Raw genomic sequence first — 12413 nt, 5'->3', positions numbered from 1 at the left:
CTTCCCCTTCCCCTTCCCCTTCCCCTTCCCCTCATTTTCATTCTCCCTCAGGGAAGCAAATCCATGAGGAAGAAGCTTGTGGTGTAGCTTGAGTTGTGTTAATGGTTTTTCCTGGGATTCTGCCCCTGCTGCACATGGGAGGGGTTTAAATGGTCTCTCCCCTGCTGACATTCCCAAGCTGAAATGTCAAAGATGCCTCTTGGGAGCCAGATGGGGCTGAGGCTGTAAAAGAGCCTCCAACACCTTGGGATAAGGCTGGGAGTGAGGAATTGCCTGATTTTTAGCTCTGTGGCCCGTTTTCTGTGAGAGAAGCCAGGAATGGTTTGGGTGGGAAGGAACCTCAAAGTCCATCCCGTGCTACCCCCTGCCATGGGCAGGGACACTTTCCACTAGCCCAGGTTGCTCCAAGCCCCTTCCAGACTTGGCACTTCCAGGGATCCAGGGACAGCCCCAGCTGCTCTGAGCACCCTGTGCCAGGGCCTGCCCACCCTCACAGGGAAGAATTTCTCCCCAGTATCCCATCCATCCCTGCCCTCTGGCAGTGGGAGCCATTCCCTGTGTCCTGTCCCTCCATCCCTTGTCCCCAGTCCCCCTCCAGCTCTCCTGGAGCCCCTTCAGGCCCTGGCAGGGGCTCTGAGCTCTCCCTGGAGCCTTCTCTCCAGCTCTCCCAGCCTGGCTCCAGAGCAGCCCTTGGATCTTCTCCGTGGCTGCCTCTGAGCACGTGTGACCCTCAGGACAACCCATATTCACTGCTTCTCAAGCTCAAATCAGAGTTTAACTGGAAAGTTTGACCTTTATTACTGAAGAAATTTCCACAGTTCCTTTCACTGCACATGGGCACAGGCAGCAGGTTTCACCTCGACCTCAAGCTGGAGGAAGAATTGCTGCAGTTTTTAAATGGTTTCTTGTCAGCCTTGCTAAAAACCCACAGAGCTTTAGCCGCAGAGAGGTTGCACAGGAGGAAGGGCCGTTCATGTGCTGAATGAGATGGTTCTTACAGCACTGTCAGGGTTGGGAATTAATTGATTTTTCCAGGGCAGTTACCTGGAAGTGAATATTTAGATTAAAATTGAAGAATGCTCAGCTTGTTGAGATCTTACAGAGAACTGTAAAATCATTTTGCCTTTAGTCCCAATAACCTTTAGTAACTTGGGGACTGCTGAACCCTGTTCTAAAAAGGCAAAATCTCCAGCCTGTGCTGAGGACTAAATGTGTTTAAAGCTCCCAAAGGAAGGGGATGCCCACACCCAGCTCTGTTTGTTTTACAGCTTTACGTGGGAGGAAATGCTGCTCTCATTGGGCAGAAGCTCGCAACAAATCCAGACCTGAAGGTACACACATGTTCTAAACATTTCATGCCATTTGCTTGTGTTCTTTCATTTGCTTGTCTGATGTTACTTCCGTGTAGCTTTTGGGGATTTGGCAGTTATTTCTGAGGTTCTGCTGGTGGTACATACGGTTGGACTTCCAAGCTGATTTTTAAAGATTGAATTATTAACTTTTTAAAATCAGTTGTTAGGTAATGCTTAAATTTTAGCAAGGGACATGGCAAGGGAAACTTTGTTTTGTTTTCCCTGTTTTCCAGATCCTCCTTTGTGGCCCTGTTGGTCCCAAACTCCATGAACTGCTCGATGACAATGTGGTTGTGCCACCTGAATCCATGCAGGAAAGAGATGAATTCCATCTTATCTTGGAATATCAAGCAGGTACAATGGAGCAGGTGTTCAGTGGAACCCCTGAACATCACTAAGATTGGTGCACAGCCTGAGGGGTGTCATTCTGAAGCTCCATAAACACTAAAATGCTCCCTGAAAACACAGATTTAACCACATGCTGATGAAACTCAGGGTAACCTTCATGTAATGGCTAAAACAGTTCCGTGGCTTTTCTTGCTGCTGATGGAGCCCATTGAATTTGTGATCTTGCCCAGGAATAAAGCAGCTCACACACACTTGGTCCTGTTTGCTCCACCCCAGGTGAGCAGTGGGGCCGAGTGAGGGCACCCGCTGCCAACCGCTTCATCTTCTCCCACGACCTTTCCAATGGTGCCCTGAACATGCTGGAAGTGTTTGTGTCCAGCCTGGATGAATTCCAGCCAGACCTGGTGGTGCTCTCAGGACTTCACATGATGGAAGGGCAGAGCAAGGAGATGAGACAGAGACGACTCATGGAGGTGAGATACTGAATCCCTGAATTTCCTTCATTTCCACTCCAAGTGTTTTGTGGCAAAGCCTTGTTTTCCCAGGTTTGAAGGCGTGGGAAGGCTGTACCTTCAGAGCTCCCACAGATTTCAGTATTGAATGACAAAAGGAGAGTTGGGAGCTGGAGGAATGGCTGAAGTCTAATCCTGTAACACTCCTTTTTCCTCGATTCAGTGGCTTGTCCAGGGAGAAGAAGGGCTGGTTGCCTGGCTGGAGGGTGTTGACCCAGTTACTGGGCTTGTCTAGCAGTGAAACCAGACTTTTTCTATGCTGGGTACTGAGATGATCCCGGTTATAATCAACACCTGCATTCCTTAAAGAGCATCTGTCTTGCACCAGCTGTTTTACAGCTGAGGGCTTGTCCTGATGTGAGGCATTGGCCTTTTTTGTGTTCTAGGATCAGCTCTGCTGCAGCTGCTTCAGATTTGTGAGATTTTTGGAATTAATCCATGAGAAAGGTGCTGAGCTGGCAGCAGATTCAGGTTAGATACAGTTTTTCTGCCCTGGGATTCTGCAAACAAGGAGTTGTTTTATTTCCTCTCCTTAGCAGTACATACACAGGTCAGACATCCCATTGGAATTGTTTATATCCACACACAGGAAGATTAAAGGATGTGTATCTTGAGTCAAAACCCTTTTTCTTCTGTTCTTTAACAAATGTGTGTTCTAGTGTTGTTTGTTTCTTTTTTGCTGTAGGCTGTGGCCTCCATCTCCGATATCCCAACTGACATTCCCATACACCTGGAGTTGGCCAGTATGACTGATCAGGACTTTATGAGCAATATTATGCATCAGGTAAGGAAAAAGAAAGGATGTGCTCTTTTGATCAGGTTTGGTATCACAGTGCACACACTGGTGCATAAATACAGAAATCAAAACTCCATGTTTGGGCTATACATTGGAAGATAAATTGAGGATTGAATTTGAGCTGAGCTTGTAATTTTAAAAAATCCCTGTATTTCTTTCCTGGTGGTTCCTTGTTTAGCTTGACACAGCTCTGATCTCAGTGTTGTTTTATATAGAGTTGATGTGTTGTTACTCTTTACTGTCAAAGTGTGTGTCTGGAAAATTAATTGCACCAAATGGAATGTTTTCTTGCCTAAGTAATTCTTGCCAACTTGTGGAAGTGCAGCGACTGGGAAACCGGGTGCTGCTTCTGCCAAGCCAGCAAGAGGGTACCGCAAAAACCAGAGCCTGGGAGGAATCCCGGCTCTGACTGCGCTCCTGAAGGCAAAGCCGCCGCTCCCTGTTTCTGTTAGCAGGTCTTTCCCCTGGTGAACTCCATCGGGCTGAACGAGCAGGAGCTGCTGTTCCTCACCCAGTCTGCTTCTGGTCCCCACGCTTCCCTGGCCTCCTGGAGCGGCGTTCCCGACGTGGGGGTGGTCAGCGACATCCTCTTCTGGATCCTGAAGGAGCACGGCAAGGCGGCGGAGCGCGCCTCGGACCTCACGCGGATCCACTTCCACACCCTGGCCTACCACATCCTGGTCACCGTGGACGGGCACTGGGGCAACCAGGCGGCAGCGGTGGCGGCCGGGGCCAGGGCCGCCGGCACCCAGGCCTGTGCCACCGACACCATCGACACCAGCAAGGTCTTCCTCAAAGCTCCTCTGGAGTTCGTCACCTCGCACACAGAGGCGCCGTCCAAAATCTCCCTCAATCCAGACGAGCCCGTGGTGCGCTGGCACAGGGAGGGAATCTCCTTCCACTTCACCCCCGTGCTGGTGTGCAAGGATCCCGTCCGGACCGTGGGGCTCGGGGATGCCATTTCGGCCGAGGGACTGCTCTATTCCGAGGTGTATCCTCACTAGAAAACCAGGACCCTCCTTCTTCTCCAGCACTGCACGGTGGCTGAGAGCCGTGGATTGGGATTTGAAGCAGTGGTGGTATAGGAACAGAACCAGGGTGTGCTGTGTTTTCTGGGTATAACTGAAAAAGAGCCAAAGAATAATTCCAGGTATAAACTGTCGGCTACATTCCAGTCACTCGGCAGTGACTCGAGTGCTTCACGTGCAGGTCAGGTGCAGATGTTTCAATATTTAATGTGAAAATTGGCTTTGTTTTAAGGGAGAGGGATACAAAGACCAAAATCCCTGGCTGGCAAAGTTTGCTGTTGGTAGCTCAGAATGGATCTTTTCTGGTAGTGCTGGAATGTGCAGCAGCAGCAGAATTTCCTGCTCCTGGATCCCAGGGAGAGCACAGCAGTGCCCAGCCCTGCCTTGCCTCTGGTAAATTCAAAACAAAAGGTTTGTGGGTTATTTCCCAACACACTGCAAACTTTGCTTGGGGTGAGGATGGAATTACTGCCTGGTGCAATCACCTCTCTGTGTGCCCAGTTCCAGAGGGAGCCACAGTCCCAAAATGTGACACAGACTGAACCTACTCCAGGCTGCACAGGTGATTCTGTGACTAAAGGTGTTCAACTGAGCCCCAGCAGCCTGTGCTTAGTTTTTAGGAAACAAAGAGTGAAGATAATCAGGGTTTCTGTTTGGTGGACAGCTCTGTTTCCCTGCCAGGGAAGCCCCAAACCATTCCCTGTGTTTTCTGTATACACTAAATACTCTGCTAACAGTTGGTGTGTTACAGAAAAGCTCTTGAGTGCTGAAGACTCACTTTTGGTTGTTTGAGAATGGTTGTGCCAAATTCTTCAGTCTCCCTGCCCTCTATTAGGAAAGGTTAATATATTAGGGAAGGTCCCTCTGGAAGCTCAAGAGCTGTAACAGCGTTTTCCAGGTAAGACTGAAGTGAGGAGGTCTTTTTAAGGTTTGATGGTGGGGTTTTTTTGACTAGGTCACTGATAGTTTCTCTGCTCTGGCCTTTGAAATTAAAAAAGCAGAACCATGTGTCCTTGTTAAATACTTTGCTTCTATTTTTTTACCTTTTCACAGTCACACACTTAAGAATTGCAGAGCACCAGTATGGTTTTCTGTCTTTCCAGCACGGCTTTCTCTCTGGCTACTTCAGGAACCTGGAGTGAATTTGCACAGCTCTCAAGCAAGTTTTTAGAACTGGGTTAAATGCAATCAGCATATCTGGGCAAGCCTGTGCCTTACCAGAGCTTGGCAGAGGTTGTTCCAGGTCAGTCTTTGCACCTGAATGGAGGGAGGAGAGTCTGTGTCACTCAGGGTGGAGTGATCTGTTGCAGTAACACTGTCAGGCTGCTGTCAGTGGCGTTCTCTGTTGGGAAAAGCCATCCTGGCTGCTCTGCAAGGATGAAAATTGGCAGCTGTTGTACTTGCACTGACTCAGCACACAATGCTGTCTGTCATGTGTATGCAGCTTCTGTGTTGTACAGACCAGAAATACAGTCAGTGCTGGGTTTTCCTGCAGCTCAGCCCACCCTGAGCTGCCCTTGAGTGTCAGCATTTTATCCACGTGCAGGATCGTAAGACTGGAAGCATGTCTACCCAGATTATTTTTTTATGATGATGATGGTTATTACTACTGTTATTATTGTCACTGATAAACTGTAGCACAGGACTTGGAGTTCTGGTTTAGTCTTCCTAAACTGGAAATAAATGAGAAGAACCTCTCATTTTGGCTCACTTAGAGGTCCAAGGCCATTAGCAAGGCTGTTTTGCAGCCTTTTGGGATGGTGGCCTTTTGGCACTCTGCTCCTGGGGCCACCAAAGGCCATGGATCTGCCAGCTGGAAACCAATCCTTGGCCTACACTGTGGATTCTCGACCTGGAAACAAAACAGAACTGAATACACACAAGCTGTCACCAGCAATGGCCCTGCTGCTGCATTTCATTTTTCTTCCCAAAACACTTCAGGGATGTGAGGCTGATGGGACTGACATTCCTTGTGGCCACCTAAAAACACATTACTGCACCTACAGACCTTGTCCCAGGGTCAGTTGTGCTTGCACTGAACAGGAACATGACAGGCTAAAATTAGCTTTTTAATCTGAGTCAGTAACTGCTATAAAGAATTGTTTAAAAGGAGCTTAGATTAGGAATCATCAAGCTAAACTGATAATTACTGTTACCTCCTCCTTCCTGCTGCTCCTCACAGGTGAACATTCCTGCTGTGGCCTGTTGTGGGTGTGCTGGGAATGCCTGGCATGGTGAGTCCCAGCTCTGATCCCAGCAGCTTGGGATGGCCAGGCTGCTGCTCTACCCAAATCTGCTTTATCAGGTCCATGGAGCTCATCTGTGCCCAAAGTCACTTCCCAAGGAGAATCCCTAACCACCATGACCAGCTGTGCTAGTGGGATCCCTGATTAAGTTGTGGGACAATCTATATGGTAATAAATCTGAATTGAATGGAGGGGCCCAGCAGCCTTTGCTTTGTTTCACATGCTGTGAACATGATGTGCTTCACTTCCTTCTGCCTTCCCCCATTAATGACAGGGAGGCAGAGCTCCTGAAATCCTTCCCCTGCACCTGCAGTCTCACAGCTCTGCCCAGCTACAGCAATGACAACAAAGAAAAGCTGCTCCAACAGCTGCAAAAATACCAAAGCTTCAAAACCAAGATTGAGCTGACCTTGCTTCCCCCTCATCCTCCGTATCTACAAATGCTGTTTGTTCTCCTGTGTCACTCGTACATTGAAATCCCCAGTGCTGGATGACTCAAACCTCAGCCAGCCTCACTCCTGAAGCAGGGTTTGCATTGGAAATGTTTATTCACACAGATTCTACTGGAGATGCAGCAGCAGAGCTCAGCACTGTGACAGCTCTCCGTGATAAAACCTGTGCACGTCGGTATTTTCACTTGTGTGGAACAACTGTTACCTGCAGCCACCTTGGCTTGGGTTTATTTTGTCTTCTCCATGATCCAAAATAAGCCTTCTTCCCATGTTTTCTGTGTATGGCACTTACTGAGGGTCAAGTGCTGGATTATTTGGGAGGTGTGAATCACAGGGACCTGGCAGAGCCTCAAAGGACACGTTCCTTCTCCACTGTGCCCCTGGTGCTGTGCCATGGGAGAGCCAATCCCAAATCCAACTCTTGCCAGTTTACAGGCACCTTTGCTCCTCCCCAGGGGAGTTTCACAGCATTACTAAGAATTACTTGATTTTCTTGTGTTTCATGGTTATCTCCTGTTGGGATGTGTGAGATCCAGTCAAGTTTGCCCTCCCATCCCAAGTTCATTTTACAGAACTGGTGCTGAAATGTTCTTCCTCAGCAAAGACCTCATTAACTGCTTTGTGCTGGATGTTTTAGAGCTCAGCTCAGCTCCTTAGCCACTGGAATCTAAAGCCTGGAGAGCAGCAGAGCACTAAATCCATTCCAAAACTCAATGGAAAACTGACAGTAGTTGTGCTTGGCTTCTTTTTTTTACTATTTATTCTGTCATGATGGACTGAATTATCAGGATGTGTGTGCCACAGAGTGACCTTTCCAGCCATGCCCTGAGCAGAGAGTTGAGTAACAGTTCTGTGAAATGGTACAACAGAACTCAATTTCCAGCTATCCTAAAATGTTGGTTTGGGGGTTCTTTTGGAGCTTGCAGCTTAGGTGAAAGCTGAGGGCTGGGAGTGAGTCAAGAGCTGAAGTGTGTCTGTGCCAGTATTGTCTCAGTGCAATCTGTCCCAGAGCAGTGCTGGCACAGACTTGTGTCACACAACTGCTGCCTTGCTATTCTGGGCTGAGGAACCTCAGAGTGCTGGGGAGAACAGGAGAAAAGCAGAGGAAAAACATTGGGTCTGAGTAACCTTTGCTGTAAAATTTGGACCTCAGAGCCAGGAATGCTGGTTCTGCCTGTTGGAAATGCTGGATGAGGTTCTCCTCTTTCAGTCTGGAGCAGTTTCTTGTGTGGTATCCCAGCTGAATCCAGGTGGAATTCTCAGGGAGTCCAGAATCTGCTGGGAGGATGTTCTCTCAGCAAAGGAAAGGTGCAGGTTGGAAACAGCACATGGCCATTCCCTCCTGTGCCAGAAGCTCTGTTCCCAACAGCCTGGGATCAGCCTGTGCTCAGACATCTCACAGCAGCTGAGGAACACAAATGATGGCAGGAATTATCCCATTAAAATGCAAGGGGAAACAATACCCTGGAAACCTCCCCAGTGAATTTCTCAGGAAAGCTGCCCCTCGGTGCAGACTGGATAAATCTGGGTTCAGGTCTCACCTGCATCTGCCATTAAAAACATGGATTTTTGGAGCAGTGTGGTTTGAGGGAATGGTAAAGCTTTCCTTGTAGCAGAACTGTATTTTCTCTTCTAGAAAAGTCTTGGCAGATGGAGTACTTGTTATAACATGGACTCTTTTTGAATGCATTTATGTGTGGAGCTTATTATTTTAGTACAGTTATCCCCCATTCAGCACTGAGGCTCGTGTGTCTGCAGGAGAGGCTTTGCCAACTGAAGCCCACTCCCCAACTGGGAAATCTAAATCCTGAACAGCTTTAAGGCCCCCACATCCACCTTGCTCAGTCACAAGTAAGCAAACAAGTACAGGGGCACAGCATGTACCCACTAACACTGCCTGTACCATCAATCAGCATGCAGTTGTCTCAGGGACCAGAACACCACATTTTTTGGGTTGAACACATGTTGCTGGATAGACAGATAATTACTCTTGGCTGGAACAAGGTCTTGCTGCCCAGGCATTGATGTTTGAATGTCTTTTACTTTGTTTCCTGTGCAGGAGCCAAGATGCAAAGTACCTTGTGAGCTGTGTTTTACCCTGTTCATCACAGACCTTTCCCTAAAAAGGGGAAGAAAAGTCCTAAAGCAGATGGTTTCTGCTTCCCTCAAAATTAAGCTCATGATTCTTTTCCATTAAGGGAGGGGAAAGAGGGGATTAGAATTATGGCTGATGCCAGAAACAGGTTTTGGAACATAAGGTGTGATTTCCAAAATCCCTAAATGCCTCAGTGCAGTCCTGCTGAAGAGTCCCTTGCTTAATTCCAGCTGAAAGAGCAGTCCAGCCTCATTACCATTAGCACAAAAATGCTCTCCAGAAAGATCCCAGGAATTTACTGCATGCAAATGCCACCATCACCATGCCCAGGGGAGGAAAGGGGACAGGACAGGAATTGCAGCTCTATTTATTATCCAACTGGAATTACATATTTCAAAATGCTCCCTTAGACATAAAGCTCCCAGGAAGTAGGAAGGTGCCACTGCTTCATTTCATAGAAGAATTGGTTCACTGTTGCATAAGCTTTTCAAAAAATATCTTTTTAAAATAAATCCCTTTACAGTACCTCCAAGTGCAGTATGTGCTCCCTGTATGACATTTATCCCATCAAAGCATCCTAGCACAAAAATCTGCCTTGAATTCAACTTTTGGGGCTGAAGTGAACAATTCTGAGCCCCTGCCCACCCCTGCTCTGCAATCCTCACCTCTTCTTCCCAGGCACTCTGTTAGGCTACAGGAACTTTCAGTGTAAGAAGTTAAATGTGAATAAAAATCTCTGCACTGTACCTGACACTGTTTCTTGCCTGGTTTGTTTCAATTTTCCAGCACTCTACAAAAAAATTCTGTTTAACTCCTGGCAGGAGGGAATCCTTACAGCCCTGGGGCTGAGCTGACACAAAACCCAGCAGAAAGGACAGCTGAGGGCAAAAAAAGCCACATTTAAGATAAGCAGTCAGTTTGGACTGTCAGAACCCAGGGGAAAGTGAAGGGTCCTACTCTTTCAGTGTTCTCCAGGGAGCAGGAGAGCATTTCAGCTCCTGGCTGGGCTCTAAAGATGCATTACTGTCTTTCTGGATAAGAGCAATGAACCACAAAGCAGAGCTGAAGGTTGGGATGTACCCAGAGTCCTGCTCATGCTGCCTCCAAGATGTTTCCATTACTAACCTTCCTCTCCTGGACCTGTAGAGAGGGAGGGATGCAGTCCAACAGTGCAGAACTAACAGCAGGAAATACATTGTCAAACAGCAAACACAGAGCCCTGAAGCTTCAGTTTACTGCTTCTCTATGCAAAATCAGCTGCTCACCAGTTCAGCCACTGGAAGGGTTTAATCCTTCTCAGTCCAGGATCCTAAATCACTACTGCTGGCTTTCCTTCTGTGGGATTCACACCTAACCTGTGGAGATCTGGACCCCAGTTCTGTAGTGAGCTGTGACTGCACTAAGAGTAGCTACACAGAAACCTCTGGTCACTGCAGTTACTGCTTGGAGCAAGGCAGAGCCCACAAGCTAAAATCACTGACAGAAAACAGCTGCATCCAGACTAACTGACAGTGGGGAGAAGCCACCGTGGGGCAGGGGGGCAGGTCCCTTTCCCAAATCCCAGGCAGCACTGGAGAGGCTCCTGCACCACCTGTGCTGCCCAGAGCTGCCCTACTCTGCTGCTTCCTGGCTCTGGAGCTTCTCCTTCCTCTGCTCCTCATCCCCTGTGGGAGCTGAGTTCTCCTCAGGGCTCGTTTCTGAGTCCTGCTCCTGTTCTGGTTCCAGAGGCAGGGAGGGAGGCTTTTTTGGCAGAGCTGGTGTTGCAGCACCTGGGGAGAGAGCACAGTTAAAGTTACTCTATGGCTATGTGTGTGCCTTGTCTGTTTCTTATGTCCTTCCCAGCAGCAGAGATGCAAAACAATCACAGCATTTAATTATCCTCAGATTCCTCCTGCCTAACATTACTGAGTTATCCAGACCTTACAGTGCCCACAGTCCTGCTGAAAGGAAGCTCAGCTGTCAAATTCAGTATAAATGTAGGAATTAACTCATGCTTTGGAAGGGAAGACATTTTCTAGAATCACAAATCTCAGAATGGTTTGGGTTGAAAAGATACTTATGCTCATCTCATTCCACCCCCTGCCATGGACAGAGACACTTTCCACTGGCCCAGGCTGCTCCAAGCCCCAATGTCCAACCTGGCCTTGGGCACTTCCAGGGATCCAGGGGCAGGCACAGCTGCTCTGGGCACCCTGTGCCAGGGCCTGCCCACCCTCACAGGGAAGTGCCACTCCCACTGAAGCTGGTTTATGCAAAACCTAGACCCCCAACCAAAGTGCTTTTTTCATGTCACAGCTTTAGCAAATGTAGGGAGAGATTCCAGGCAGCTAAAGTAGCTGCTTACAGAATTGGATCACAAGAGGACATGTGTTGTTTCTACATCTACATTTAAGATGCCAACTGATGTTATGAACCAGCTCCCTTCTCTGATCTGGATAATAAAGTCCTTCAGGTATGCCCTGAACCCTTGATGTGTTTGATTTTTCTGGCTAAGTCTTCCCTGCATGGAAAGTTTATTCCATGTGTGAGAAATGGAACAGGTCCTTAGGGATGCCAAAGAAAGAGGCCTGGATTACACAACCACTATCCTGGTTCAGTCCACAGGCAACAAGACTGAGAGTGACAGAAAATCACCACCATGAGCAGCACCTCCAGTGCATTCCTCCTTGGAAGCTGAGGGGTGAGAGGAGGTCAGGCTTGGAATGGCTCAGGAGATGTTCCTACCCAGCCCCAGCACAAATAGTGATGGGCTGAGCTTCCAAAGGCTCACACCACCTCCTGAGAACCCTCAGTCCCACTAAATCCAGCAACACCTGCAAGGATGGGCAGCTTTGGAGCAGTCCAGCTGCAGTTACTGTTGTCAGAAAAATGATGAAAGTACTTTGGAAAATTGTCCATCCTATCCCTCCTCTGCAGCAGCCTGGCTGTGCATGGCAGCTCCTGGGCTCTTCCAAAGAAAGACAAGAGGTCTGGCTGCTGAAAACTGCTCCTTTCCAGGGCAAGATCACAATCCCGTGCTAATGGAATCTTGCCCATTGTGGCTCAGACAGGAAGGGAAACTTTCCCAGCTTCCCACATCCCAACAAAAGCGGGAGAGTGAAATACACTACACAGAGCATCTCCCTGAACTCAGAAATCTGGGAAAGTTATCACCAAATATTGCCTTCACTGCTGTGTGAGCAAGCAAATCCCTTCTGGAACACGTGCTGTAACTCTTCCAAAGGGAAGAGAGATTTCCCTTCCTCCCTCCCACGTCTCTACTTGAAAGAACTGCAGAGGAGATGTACCTGGGGGGAGCTGCATGGTTTTCCCATATCCTGCAGCAGAGGACATGGCTTGACCCAGGGCCTGGTTGGAGCCCAAAGGCTGCTGAGAGCTGGATTTCCCTGCCACAGCAGCTTTCTGCTTGGATTTGGACTCTTTAGAAGGCTTGGTCCAGACCAGGCTCTCCCCCACCTGCAGGGCAGCTCCCATCTTCTGGGCCATCTCCACCATCTTCTCAAGAAGCAAAAAGAGAAGAGCACTGTAAGCAGGGATGCTTTAGATAACAAAAAAGTCAACAACACCATCAAAAAAAAAGCTAC

The 12413-nt window shown here is 48.3% G+C and overlaps 2 protein-coding genes across 7 annotated transcripts in view; one reads left to right on the top strand and one right to left on the bottom strand.

Annotated features, from left to right (window-relative positions):
- The window catches only part of ADPGK (ADP dependent glucokinase), an 11636-nt gene extending 3213 nt beyond the window's left edge, over positions 1–8423 (top strand). The window contains exons 3-7 of one of the 2 annotated variants that reach the window (XM_015638995.3): positions 1269–1331; positions 1586–1706; positions 1977–2173; positions 2898–2996; positions 3464–8423. In XM_015638995.3, coding sequence (XP_015494481.1) covers positions 1269–1331; positions 1586–1706; positions 1977–2173; positions 2898–2996; positions 3464–4012 — 1029 coding nt within the window. In that variant the 3' untranslated portion in view covers positions 4013–8423. Of the gene's footprint in view, positions 1–1268; positions 1332–1585; positions 1707–1976; positions 2174–2897; positions 2997–3460 lie in introns of both variants that reach the window. The other variant, XM_015638994.3, reaches the window with a different exon arrangement.
- A 757-nt stretch (positions 8424–9180) lies between these two features.
- The window catches only part of BBS4 (Bardet-Biedl syndrome 4), a 34505-nt gene continuing 31272 nt past the window's right edge, over positions 9181–12413 (bottom strand). For all 5 annotated transcript variants that reach the window (XM_015638991.2, XM_015638990.1, XM_033516915.1 and 2 more), the window contains 2 exons: positions 12117–12324; positions 9181–10598 (listed from right to left, as the gene is read on the bottom strand). In XM_015638991.2, the coding sequence (XP_015494477.1) occupies positions 10441–10598; positions 12117–12324 (366 nt within the window). In that variant the 3' untranslated portion in view covers positions 9181–10440. The remainder of the gene's footprint in view (positions 10599–12116; positions 12325–12413) is intronic.

The sequence above is a fragment of the Parus major genome, chromosome 10 (assembly GCF_001522545.3).
Source record: "Parus major isolate Abel chromosome 10, Parus_major1.1, whole genome shotgun sequence".
Classification (NCBI taxonomy): Eukaryota; Metazoa; Chordata; class Aves; order Passeriformes; family Paridae; genus Parus; species Parus major.
Note: the sequence above shows the minus strand (reverse complement) of the source record. Positions and strands in the feature narration are given on the sequence as shown.